General features: G+C 29.5%; 1 protein-coding gene across 2 annotated transcripts; it reads left to right on the top strand.

Moving 5' to 3' along the window:
- The first annotated feature begins 7,527 nt into the window (after window positions 1-7,527).
- LOC101250940 (GDP-Man:Man(3)GlcNAc(2)-PP-Dol alpha-1,2-mannosyltransferase) lies at window positions 7,528-11,873 on the top strand. Of its 2 annotated transcripts, none has more exons than XM_004249033.5 (7): window positions 7,528-7,912; window positions 9,056-9,342; window positions 9,868-10,054; window positions 10,458-10,526; window positions 10,644-10,837; window positions 11,238-11,347; window positions 11,475-11,873. In XM_004249033.5, exons 1-7 carry the CDS (start codon window positions 7,601-7,603, stop codon window positions 11,717-11,719), a joined length of 1,404 nt encoding a protein of 467 aa, XP_004249081.1. In that variant the 5' UTR covers window positions 7,528-7,600; the 3' UTR covers window positions 11,720-11,873. The 2 variants fall into 2 exon arrangements, with proteins under 2 accessions (XP_004249081.1, XP_019071722.1); XM_019216177.3 differs by having other exon boundaries at window positions 7,538-7,912; window positions 9,925-10,054.
- Window positions 11,874-14,186: the final 2,313 nt, after the last annotated feature.

The following is a 14,186-nucleotide window of genomic DNA, read 5'->3' as shown; positions in this document are numbered from 1 at the left end:
CATACATTCAACGTTTATAACATGTTTCAGATAATTTTTTTATATTGCATTTACTTTTAAATTGCATTATATTGAAATGAGTTAAGATATTCATGAGTTGAGCAGAGTCAAGGTAACATTCCTTCTTACTCATTTTCAAGCATAAGTGTAGTTAGCATTCCAACTTGCATACTCGTACATTCAATATACTGATACCAGTTGGCCTGCATCGTGTTATGATGCAGACACATGTAACTAAGATAGCATTCGGTGCACCGTTGATCCAGTGAGCAACTCAGATTCAGTTTGTAAGCCTCCCTTCATTTCGGATGACATCTTTAGCTTTTAGTTAATTGCTTTAGTGTTCTGTTGTTAGGATGATTGGGGTCCTGTCCCAGCATCCATCTTATTTTGGAGGCTTCATGGACAGATGGTAGTAGTTTTCTTTAGTCTTTTCCTTTCACTTGTAATTGACAGAGACATTGGGTTATCATTTTGGCTAATTACTTATTTTAAGCTATTTCCTTGAGTTGTATCTTATGTTTAAGTCCTTCACTAAGTTATATAAGTCAGGTCAAGGGTTCGCTCAAAATCATCAATGGTCATTGGGTGCCGACCACGTCCAGGGCATAAGCTCATGACGTTGACATAGTAATAGTTATTATTGGTAACAATTAGTATAATATTTGCAAAATTTTTATAATTTGAGTTGGTTAGACTCTAACAACTAATCTTTCATTGAAACTGGTTAGGATTCTTGTATTATTTAATCTTCTCATCGTCTCATAGTATGAGTTTTAATTTTTATCAAAGTTTCATACCGTCTAATATTTTCCTCTAATTTCTGGGGGGTTTCATAATCATATTTCCTTAATGAATTGTGTTTGTTCCTGTATCTAATTGATAATCCAATTCTTATTTGTTGTGATACATTTATAAATATACTTTATTTAAGCTGACATATATCCTTCTTTCACAACCTAATTGTATTAGATACATTATTATCAACTACAAAATGATACATTATATAAAAATAAAGTTTATATTATGAACTTGAAATCTTCCACACTTGCATATTTATCTTTCAAGGCAAACAATCTATCTTCTTTTAGAATTATAGACCGAATAAAGATATTCAGATGATGCAACAACCTATTAATGTTAAAGATATTAGTGTTACATTCCATAAAACAATTATCTCTATGTATCAATCGCAAGCAATCAGACAACTAACTTATAGTAAATGCAGATACCAAAAAAAATATAATTTTATACGTATTTCACAAACATAACAAGATATAGAACTATTAATGTATCATGCTAAACATTAGGTCATCATACAATAATTTGAATTAATACTACATATATTTGATATAGAATAATTATCACACAATAATGTTTCGAACTCTAAGCAAACACTTTATGTGTAAAATTTGCTTATTTAATGTATCTAATGTATAGGAATACAATACTTATCAGTTTATATAAGATACATAAGTACTAATATATTACGATTAATATAGTCATTTCGAGAACACAAGTAAAAATGAAATTAACTACATGTATTGATACTTAATCACTATCACATAGTAGTTTTTTGATCTAAAAGTAAACCTTATGGACAAATTTACTTTAATGTATCAAATGGATTACAATACTTAGAACTTCTTCAAACCCTTAAGATGATAGTAACAAGACTAACAAAGATATTGTATCTTCTCAAAAAATTTGAATAAAAATTTAAGTATGCTTCAATGAACTATGAGAAGAATTATGATAAAAATTTTCAACAATTTTGAATCAAAATTGAAAGGATATTCAACAAACTGAAAAAAGAATTTGAATCTCAAAATATTTCATCACTTTTGTATCCTTCATAACTCACTTCTCAATCCAAATCCATAAATGTCTTCACGAAATCAATATATTCATCTTGTATCAATCATTTTGATTGAATATTTTGGATCTGCAACGATTTCTGATAGATGGTGGAGATGAAAATTTGTACCGGACATTTTAATCGAATACTTTGAATCTGTTATGATTTCTGATAGATGGAGGAGATAAAAATCTTGTATCAACAACAAATTTGATCGAACACTTTAGATTTCTTACGATTTCTGATAGATGTAGGAGATGAAAATTTAAACTTTCAATTCTTTAAAGTTGTTACAGTTTAAAATTAATTTTACGTTTAGGTTTCATATTAAGTTGCATGAGTGATGTATCCGAATAAATCTTATGTATCTGGATGGATGACTTTTTAAGGGATTTTAGTAAATTAGAAAAGAGTAGGGATGTGAGGTATTTTAGGTTTACACTATGAAATTTATGTAAGCTATATTTTAAAAATTCCTTAATTTTATTTTTTTATTTTTTAGAAGAGTCATTTTGAAAATAAATTTGAAATTTCCCTATTTTCAATTTTTATTAGAAAAGTCATTTTTTTTAATTTTAAAGAAAATCTAACCAAAAATAAGAAAAAGAAAACATGTTTTGAAAAATATTTTTCTTTGTACCAAACAATTTCTTCTTTAACAATATCATTCACATTCATGGTTACACAAGAATGACCACATTATTTAGGAAAAGATGTCCATAGATTTCCAATATACAAAAGATACTTAACAAAGAGAGGAATCGGCTACCTATCATTGTAATTATAGCACATCCCAATAAGAAATTGAATAAATAACGAAATGGAGAGGAGTCGAATTCATAAATAACAATACTACAGAGAATCTGATTGTAGTTGAACATGTCGCTGTTGGGTTTTAGCAAGTGTGAATGGAAAAAGAAAAGAGAGAATATCAAAAGTGAGGGAACTACTTTGGAGAGAAAATGAAAAGTCATTTGCAAAGTACAAATGAAAAGTCATTTCTTTGGATTTGGCAAATGATGTGATTGATTGATAAATTTTTTGGACAAAATTTATTTAATCAATTTTTGTTAAATCAAATAAATTCTGTTAATATTATCTCTTATAAATTTGCGGGTAACAGTAACATTCCGAAAAGTCGTTACTTTTCCGAAAAGTCGTTACTTTCCAAAAAGTAGTTATTTTCCTAACAGACACAATTTTTCAAAAAAATTGTTATTTTTTCCAAAAGACACAACTTTCTGGATAAAATGGGTCTGAACAGATTTCACTGAACAGACATGTTCCTGCTGAAAATGGCTATAAAAGGAAGTCAATTTTTGATTTTTTAATCACTGCAAATTTTTCTTTCTCTGCATTTATTTTTCTCTCAAATAAAATCAAAGTGTCGATCGACTGAGTCTGTGTGACTTGTTGTTGTTCTTAAGTTCGTTGAAGTTAAAGAAGTTTGAGGTACCGCTATTTCTTTAACAGGTTTAATCCGTTTTATCTTGGGAAAAATTAATCCATAACCTTGGGTACAGTGAGGGGATTAAATTTCTTAAGGACACACAGTAATTTCTGTGGACTCGGATTAATTCTTTTATTCTATATTATTTTCTGCTTCATCTTATTTCTATTTATTAACTTTATAAATACAAGTTATTGTAAGAATAACAGTCGCATCAGTAATTATAGCTAATTGTACAAAACCAAACGTTACATCTTCAACCTCTTGGCATATATAGCTACATTCCTAATTCTCTTCACCTAAGTGATTTTCTCAAAACCTTACATTTGTTCTTCTTTATGTCGTTCACATTTATGGTTTTGCTAGGATCGTCCAACTCTAATTAGGTATGTAACATTATGAAAAAGTATCAATGTCGGGCTTTTTGTTAGAAAATGATCTCTCACGGCTATTTACAAATTGAATGGAAGAAATAAAATATTTTTAAATCTTGTGTAAAAACTGAAGACATAAAATAAAAAATACATTTATTAAGAGTTAGAAAATTAAATCTTTCCCAAGATTTTAGTTGATCGCCATGATTATGTTTCCCTTTACTCTTATTACAAAATCAAAATCACAGAAAATCTCTCCTCGGCTGTATCACCCTCCCCTTCTTCCACCCCATGCTTGCTCACTTTTATAGTAGTTCTATAATTAATCTGTATCATACTTTTCTCGCAGGTTTATTATTCAATTTGTTATTTTTGATAATTGACACATAAAAAGATATAGAACAATATGCACAATCTATGCAGCCCTTGTCAACCATGACAAGTCACGCAAACATTCTTTAATTTATCTTGAATTATAAAGAGAAAAAATAACCAAAGAGAAATGTTGATATTTCATAGCACAAAAGAACCTTAACAAAAAGCTGACTCAGAACTAGTAATTAACCAACTAGTAATATTAGGTAAACCTATCAAAATCATAAATAATAGCTTTACAGAACCAAATTAAGCAACAATAATTGCACTGGTTGCATCTGCAATTAGCTCGGTTGCAATTTGAAAGCACGAATGAACTTCATACATAGCTAATTTCACCTCTTCCTCCGATAGAATCGAAGACGATTTCCAATTAGGACGCATCGAACCTTCACTAATGACAGGCTTCTTAATATCTAAACCAACAACTCTTCTAATGTACTAATAACAGTTAGATTATCCAATACCAACATGCGCTTAAATTGAATAATTAGGCACCGTTCTTTCACATGAAAGAGCAACAGATCTCCATTATTTAGAACATCAATTCCAACAAATACACTCTTTAGTTCCGAAATGTTACTGTTCACGAAGTGACAGTTGTGATGACAGTTTCATCACCTATTTTCATATTGCTTGGATCAACCAAGGAAGAGGCAATTTCTATGACATTTTCACTATTAGTATTATTGTTTGTCATATATATATATATATATATATGAGATAATGGACTAATATCGAAATTTCAAAGACATACTTATACTACACTAAGGTCCTATTACCTCTGAATTTATTATATTAATAATTTTCTATTCTTTTTGAGCCTATGTGGCACTATCTTGTGGGACCAATGTTGGTTGACTTTTTTTTCAAGTTAGTGTCACGTAGGCTGAAAAGGGATAGAAAATTACTTATAAAATAAGTTCATAGGTAAATAGGACCTTAGTATAAAATAAGTGCGTGTTAGGAATTTCGATCACCGGTTTAGAAAATACTTTTACATTTTCTCTGACTTGGACATACCAAACGTTACATTTTCTTGTTGAGAAATGTGAGAGTCCTTTACATCTTCAAATGCAGATTTTTCAATTTCCGAGGGCTTTATATGTAATCTATTTCTTTATATCTTCAGATGTAGAGTCCTTTACATCTTCAGATGTAGAGTCCTTTAAATATCGTTTCATATTTACATTTAGGCATGCAACACCGTGTAAACATATAAATGTTTTTATTTTTTAGATTGATATTAACAATTTGGACTGAAGAAAAAAAATTATCTTATTAAATATCTTCATGTAAAAAATGAAGATGGCTAGTGAATTTTTTGTATTTATAAAAAGCTACAAAATCAAATCTTTTGGAGATTTTAATAGTAATTGTGTTTGTCTTTTATTTTAAGATTAAATGAAATTCTAACTATTATTAAAAAATTAATTACTGCTATATATTTCCTCACAAAAGATTCTACAAGCCTACGATTACAAATTATTTTAATCAGTAGATGTATATGATGGGATTCGATTCCTGTATTTTTTTTTCAAGTTTTTATTTGGATTAATGACACATGTGATAGGTTAAAATAAATGGTTAAGATTTAATTTTTAAAGTAAATCTCTAACCATAATTTAGTTAATAAATATATTATATATCAAATATCAAAATTATTATAATCTCACAATCTTAGCAACATATTATTTTGTCCATAAATACACGTAAAAAAAGTTTTCTTCGTATTATATTTTTTTTTATGTAGGATCATTTTGTTCCTTTTATATAATATATTTTATCTAATTAGAAGAATAATTAACTGAATAGAAGTATGGAAGCTATAATTAACCTACCGTATGTACTGGTACCACTGTATTCTTAATCTTATTATGAAATTAAAATATGTTTGTCAAGATGGTTTGATTATCTCTAGGTAATTTATTAATCACGGATCAATATACCTTTAACAAAAGATTACAATAAAAACATTATATATAAAAAAAAAAAGATCCTACGTAAAAATAATAAATAATATGGACAAAATAATATGTTGCTAAGATTGTGAGATTATAATCATTTTGATAGTACTTGATATATGATATATTTATTAACTAAATCATGGTTAGAGGTTTACTTTGAAAAATTAAATTTTAATTATTTATTTTAACCTATGACATGCGTCATTAATCCAAATAGGAACTTGGAGAAAATAGAGAGAAGAGAAATGGAGAGCAGCCGGATCCTATATGACGTAATATTGTGGATTAATTATTCCTTCTAAATTTACATGGTAGATGAGTATTTTTCTAAATTTATACTTTAATTTTTCTTTTTTGCCTTGAAGGCTTGAGTAAGTTATAACTACATATCTAATCACTTTGCCTTATTCACTCTTTTATAATTTGTCAAATTTCTCCTTTTACGATATGTATTTGGCAAACTTCTTACCGATGTATTATTTTATGTAACTTTAATTTTGCTATGAATATAAGTTTATTTATATTTTTTATATCATAGATTCTCTGAAAAATTAACTATTCAACTCGTAAGAAGAACCATTTATCTTAAAATATCAGCAACATATTCTGAAGTATAATAATTTTTCAATTGTTTTATAATTGGTAGTCTTTAATTAAATCAATTCAAATTTATAATGAATGAATGAAAGTGAAATGGTAAGATGTGTAATTACTTGCATTTATATAAGTTAGAAAATTTATTCTAGGCAAGAAATATCTTTTTAATATATCTTTATTAGGAAAAATATACTGTAGATTTAAAAATTGAGAGAAAACGTATGAAAGTATTAATTATTCTAACTATGATTAATAAATTAAATCCTCATCATTATATTAAACTTATGTTATGCGTCACCAATCCAAGTACTAATTTGAGAAAAATGGGAAGAAAAATAAAATGGAGGAGAGCTAAATCCAACAAAAAGAAAAAATGAAATAGACCAAAAAATTTAAAAACTCAAATTTAGAAAAAAAATATATTAAATTTACATTTGAACCATGTGAAAGAGTTGATTTTGCCCCCAAAAATTATGTGAAAGATTTAAATTTATCATTTGCTTAAAAAATTAATCCTTAAATCGTGTGATACATTACATTATCAAGTGCTAAGCTTCTCTCCTTTAAAATTCATGAGAAATTTGTAGCATAATTTATGAATAAATTTGACCTCAACTATATATTAAGGAAGGATAAATCAATTTCATTTTGCGCAGTTCAAAAATAAATTCAATTATATGCCCTTTAAAATTTACGAAAGAGAGAATAGAAAAACATATTTAAAACACTTTTTCAAATTTAGAATCTAACTCCACGTTTAATTTTATTAAAAAAATTAAAAAATTATAATCAAATACGAATTAACAATAAAATTAAAAACTATTTTAAAAAAAGTAAATTATTATCATAACTCCTTAAAATTAAATGACTAATATTTAGGTCAATTTTAATTTATTTAAACTAGAAATACACAAAATCTCATCCTATAAGCCCTAAAATAATATCAGTACCCAAAATCTGAAATTTAGCCAAACGAAAAATGGGGGTTTCTAATTGGCTTCTGATCGGTGCTGCCATTGCCGTAACGTTGTTAATTGCTCAAGCAATAAGGTTACTGTTACTGGTAATCGATGGCCGGAGAAACAGAAAGAAGGCTGTCGGGATCTTCCACCCATACACCAACGACGGAGGTGGTGGAGAACGAGTCTTGTGGTGTGCCGTCAAAGCTATCCAAGATGAAAACCCAAATCTAGACTGTGTAATATATACAGGTGATTTCGATGCTTCTCCTCACAGTCTTACTGCTCGTGCCCTTGATCGATTTGGAGTCAAATTAATCCACCCTCCTAAGGTAATCCCTTTACTTCTCATGTGTTTAAATAAGTTAGATTAAGAAAAATCGTGCTGAAAAATTTAAAAAATTGAACTCGTCGTATATAGAAAAAAACAGAGTTTATCAGTAATAACTTGATAAATAAATTTATTGCTCGCTCCATTTCGATTCAAGTTTATTAGCTTAACTATGCATGGAATGTAAGGAAATAAGGGAAAATTTTGAATCTTTTGGTCTCAAGCTAAAGATATGTGCAAGTGCAATGCACCAAATGCGCTTTGAATACGTTAGATTTGATAGGAAATGTCATGTTTAAGTTTAAAACTTTATAATGTTTTTTTTTTGATTGTATGGTAATTAAAAAAGTTTAATGAATTTGAATTCTTAAAAGTTGTGAATGTAGAATGAAATTGGAATAGTCTCAAACATTTTGGAAAGTCACAAGTAGAAGATTGTCCTATAAATTGTAAAAGAGAGGAGGGAGTATTTCCTCGAGGTTTTAAGAAAGTGTCTATTTCATTGACATGCCATACTTTGTAATAGCATGTAGTGTTTAGGTGTGAGGATGGAGGCTTTGTTCTAAATATCCAGCATTAGGATGGGTGGATATTCCCTTCTGTTTAGCTATACAAACAACTTCCTATTTCACTTATGCCCATGTTTTCGTTATCTTCTTCCCCTCACCCCCACCCATGTCTCAAATCCCACCGCTTCTTTGATACAGTAGAGTATCAAGTGTTCATAGTTATCAGGGAGATTCCTAGCTTCTTTATAGGCATTTTGTTAGCAGGTATTTCAACATTACCATGTAGTCTTTCTGCTTCCTCTATATTGGATTTTCTAGACTTTTTACCCCTAATAACACATTGAAATCCTCCTGTGCATTCCTTAACAATAAGCTTCTAATCTATTTTGATTTGCACATATTATTTATGCATGTTTATTTGTACTTTGAGATATCTAAATTGTACACTCCTCCTTTTACCCGTGTTGCTGCATATTGTGTTTCTTTGTTGATGCTTCATCACTGGCATATGTTTGATGGTTGTAATCACTACCACATATAAAACCCTGTAAAAATAAATATTGCATAATGTCGTCATTCGAAATTCACATTCAATGTCTTTTTTTGCTCAAGATTACTGATATCCTGCATGTCAGGTGGTCCATTTGCATAAGAGAAAGTGGGTCGAAGAAACCACTTACCCTCGTTTCACAATGATTGGTCAAAGCCTTGGATCAATTTACGTTGCCTGGGAAGCTTTGTGCAAATATACACCTTTATATTACTTTGATACCAGTGGATATGCTTTTACTTATCCAGTTGCTCGTATATTTGGATGCAAAGTTATTTCCTATACTCATTATCCAACTATCAGTTTAGACATGCTGTCCCGTGTTCGTGGTCGCAGTTCAATGTACAACAATGATTCCTTTATTGCCAAGAGGTGAGTTCAACTACTTTATATCAGCATATGCCATCTATAGGATTTCATGATAAGACGTCACTTGGGTGGAAGTTTTTGGTGGTATTGCATGGAACTAAGCACCTTAAGGTTTGTCTACCATGTTGAAACAAAAAGGAAAAAACTCTAATTAGCTTGACGACCCATTTTTGTTGCCTGTCAACTAAGTGGTGCCAAGAATCCCTACAAGAATTTGTTGATCTGCTTGTACCTTTTATCTTCCCAAATCATTATTTTCAAATTTTTTTCAGTTAGACTTTGTCACGTGTATACGTATCTCTCTATCAAATTAATGTGTTCATACACTAACTGGCAGCCTTAAGAAGATATATTGGCATATTACGGCTAGATGTTACTCTGCTTCTCATTGAACTGTACATCTAGATATTTTAGTGAGTCTTGTGAAATTATAGAAGGGACTGAATTTGACAAGCTTGTAAATTTTCTGTTTTTCATCTGCTTGTATTGTATCTGTGCATGAAGCTCATGAAATTGCTTTTCTGGCAGTGCAATACTATCACGGTTTAAGGTAATTTATTATGCATTATTTGGATGGCTGTACAGCATCGTTGGTTCTTGTGCACACCTTGCAATGGTTAATTCTTCATGGACTCAATCTCATATTGAGAAGCTGTGGGGAATACCAGCTCGAATTAGGCGTGTGTATCCTCCTTGTGATACTTCTGGGCTTCAGGTCTGTACTTTACTTGTTTGGTGTTAATACAGCCTTTCTTCCTCCTCCTTATGCCTAAACTTGTTAATATTTTCCCCTTTTCTGTAGATTTGTTTATATAATATCGAGGCTAATATTCTTACTATTAGCCTTTTCAATTCTTTTTTTAACAAGTATTGTCTTGTTTTGGAATTTATTAAGTATATGATGGGAGTGGGATGAGTGTAATATCCAGACGGATTTCTTGCTTCAATCTTATTGGACTTTCATGTCTCTTCCTTTGGTGAAAATTTAAGGAAATGACATTAGAAATCCTCCTTTGAAGGTCTTAACAATTTTTGTTATAGTGTTTTGGGTCTGGGTTGGATTTTAAGAAGCTGCATTGTTGCATAATATAAGCTAAACATCGCGTTGCTCTTGACAGGTGCTTCCGCTGGAAAAGTCAATGAAGCCTCCGAAGATAGTATCTGTCGCTCAGTTCCGTCCAGAGAAGGTGGGCATTTTTATGTAGTCCTTGTGGAAATCAAGGTACCCATACTTGTGCAGATGTTTCAAGGTATATTGCAACCTTGATGTCCTATAAAATTTGTTTTTCTTTTCCATGATTTAGGCACACCCGCTTCAACTTGAGGCGTTTGCAGTTGCCATAAAAAAGTTAGACCAAGATTTGCCAAGGCCGAAAATCCAACTAGTGGGTAGTTGTAGGAATGAAGCGGATGAGAAAAGGTTGCAAAATTTGAAGGATCTAGCTATTAAATTGAATGTGGATGATCATGTTGAGTTCCACAAGAATGTATTGTACAGGTTAGTAGTACAACTCCATTTTGGTAGTCTGAAATTCTTGAAATCCAAGGCATGATTTTGCTGAACTGTCTGGACCAGACGTTTCTTTCATTGCTTGAAGCTATTTGTCAATGCAAGAGTTCCATGTGAGACGGACTTTTTGTGTTGGTTACCTCATCCCAAAAGAAAAACTAATTTAAAAATTGGCTGGATATTCAGGTCATTGTATTACACAGAGAGAAGTAATATTATGCATAGTTGTAAAAAGCTAACGAGACTTGATTGGATATCTTTAGTACCGTTACCTCTCTGTGTGTTTAGAAAGTGAATGTGAAATGTTTAGGTAGATTATCCATTTCGATCACTTCAAAACATGTTGAATAAAAGTGCTGTTCTCATTTTTAATCTATTGTCGATGCAGTGATTTGGTCAGGCTTCTGGGTGGTGCTGTAGCCGGAATCCATTCCATGACAGATGAGCACTTCGGCATAAGTGTAGTGGAATACATGGCTGCTGGTGCTATACCAATTGGTTAGTCATGTTGTGTTGTTATAAATCATATGTAACGAGCTTGTTACGAATGTAACTGATACAAGGATCAGTTAGGGACTTGGTGGAAATATATGCTAACTAATACGAGCTTCTTGGCTTCATTCAGCGCATAATTCAGCTGGTCCAAGGATGGATATTGTGTTACCAGAAGATGGAAAGCAGACTGGATTTCTTGCCGAGAGTGTAGAGGAATTTGCTGAAGCTATCATTGAAGTCATTAAGATGCCAGAGAATGAGAGGTTGGAGATGGCTGCTGCAGCAAGGAAACGAGCCTCCATGTTCTCAGAGCAAAGGTTTTATGAAGATTTTAAGGCTGCTGTACGACCAATCTTTTACAATGATAGTAAATGATTACAAAAATCTTTTATTTTCATAAATTCAAGAGATCAATTTTGTTCACCATAATTAGACCTAATCTTATCTTCTTTTTTTTCTTGTTTCGTTTGCCTTATATTCTAAAATATCTCAATTGCACTTACTGTTATCAAGAAAGTTTTTTGATATAGTTTACTGCTGTAAAGTTTATTCTTCCTACATCTTCTTGGCTCGTAGTTGGTTAGTGGGGTTGAGTTGTTTGATGTTAGCTTGACACCACATGTCTTTCGTCAAAATTTAAGGGCAAATTTATGTTAAATATAATGAGAAAACACATATTTAGTTCAAAAGTATAATGCAAGTAAATATTTGAAATAAAAATATTACAAAAATATATTTAAATCATCTTTACTATAGTAGTACATTTGACCCTTTTTTGGAGAATAAAGAACCTTTTTCTCACTTGCGCCTATTAGTTCAACTCTCAAGGCCGAGAATTGATTCTGGGTCATCGATAATTCTGTTCAAATCAACTGAGTCATCTCGAAGGATATTAATGTGTTTTAAATGTTTCTTGTAACTCTTAGTACTTATTATCTTTGAAGAATTTATTATAGAAGTGTATTTTAAATATTTCTTGTAACTCTTAACGCTTATTATTCTTTGAAGAATTTATTATAGAAGTTAACCTTGTATTTTTACTCTCTCCGTTTAGTTTTCTTATCTTATTTTTCTAAAATAAATTTTCATTTTTACTTGTTCCTGTTCTTATCAAGAAAATTCAATAATATTTTTTTATGTTAACCTTCAACATTAAATACTTTTTTAAAAATTATTTTTTAAGACTTAATACTAAACAGCATTTAACAGGGATAATTTGATAAAATATCTAAATCATTAATCATTTTCTAAATGAATATGTCAAAGTTAACTGTAACAAGTAAAAGGGAATAAAAGGAATAATTGTTAACTTATTATTTGTGATAAGATCGACAATGCTCCTAATCTATTGAATTTAGTTGACGAATATCTTTTTTCTCCCCATTGAACAAAACAGACTCTCAAGATTATCTTTTGACTTAAAAATATCCCTAAAATCAAATGTTGATTAAGTTTAGCTTCCTAACTAGCCATATGGCAATATATAGTTGATCCATATAATAATTCAATAAGAATTAAACCACCCAACCTATATATTTAGGAAATTTGTTATTTAAAATAATCAATAAATATTCCATACATATAAAAATTATCTTATTAAAAGTAAAATGAGAAATTTAAAATACAATTAGTACTATTAATTATAGAAAAATATTCATATATTTTTTTTTAAAATTGTATTTTATTTTTAAAAATTGTTGCTACCATAAATTAAGATGATGTGAAATGCATCCAATTTAATGGGGTCCAAAATCGAAAACTAGCACGGGTTCCTCCTTAGCTAGGCACTTATTCGAACAACTTTACATGTTTTGTCATTTGTCATAATCAATTTTAATCTCAAGTTTTGATATGATTCTTTCTCACAATTATATAATGGAATTATACTATAAAAGGTTTTAGCTTTATCTATTCTTTTTGAAATAATTCTATACAAATAGATATCTCAAAGAGAATAGCGATGACCAACACTGCTTTATAAAAAAGACAAGAAAATCTATAGTGATACGATCGATATGATTCTTTATCTTAGTTCTTAAATGTTGAGCTTTAGACTTAATAATTAGTATAGAACTAGTGAAACTATTCGCGCTTCGCGCGATTATATGAAATATTTATAAGATAATAATATGAAATATATAATATTTAGGTTAGTATCGAATATATAGATAATATTTATATTTCTCCTCGTCTGCGATATTATAGACTTTTTAAAAACATATAAAATATATTTATTTGTTTAGTATATGTATATATTAGAACAAAATATTCACCGTGGTGAAGTAAACGGAATAAGGGATAATATGTTGAAATAACAATATATTGGAATTAGGTTGAAAATATTTTAGATGTTTTAATTTTCTCTATCTTTTCTAGGAGTAGTGATGTTCTATCTAAACTCTGATTTCGTCAAATAAAATTATTTTCTTTTATTTTATTATTACATTTGCTCATTATAATTTTTTAAACATTATTTAAATACTTGTAAGATTTTCGAAAAATGAAGCATATAAAGTCATGATTCATATTTAATATTAAACTTTACAAGTAAGATGAAGAGACATGAGTTATAAATAATTCAAATGTATAATTTTATTAGCCACTAAATGTATTACTAATTATGTATTGATTTTATTTGTAAAATAAAAAAATAAAAAAAAGTTGTGAAAATACAAAAAATGAACAGAGAAAATATAATAATTGGTGGCTACATAAAAATTATAAATACATTTCAAAGCAAAAAGAACGACGACAGATTGTTACATACGCAAAAAATGACATCATGAAAATAATAATATATTTTTCAATTACTTTTTATAATTTATAATAAAAGTGAAACTAA

Source organism: Solanum lycopersicum, chromosome 10 (genome assembly GCF_036512215.1).
Source record: "Solanum lycopersicum chromosome 10, SLM_r2.1".
Classification (NCBI taxonomy): Eukaryota; Viridiplantae; Streptophyta; class Magnoliopsida; order Solanales; family Solanaceae; genus Solanum; species Solanum lycopersicum.
This window is presented reverse-complemented; position numbering and strand designations above follow the sequence as displayed.

Coding starts and splice junctions, on each gene's coding strand:
- LOC101250940 (XM_004249033.5), top strand. CDS start 7,601: ATGGGGGTTTCTAATTGGCTTCTGATCGGTGCTGCCATTGCCGTAACG. Junction 10,527..10,643: donor CTCAGTTCCGTCCAGAGAAG/GTGGGCATTTTT, acceptor TCCATGATTTAG/GCACACCCGCTTCAACTTGA. Junction 11,348..11,474: donor TGCTGGTGCTATACCAATTG/GTTAGTCATGTT, acceptor GGCTTCATTCAG/CGCATAATTCAGCTGGTCCA.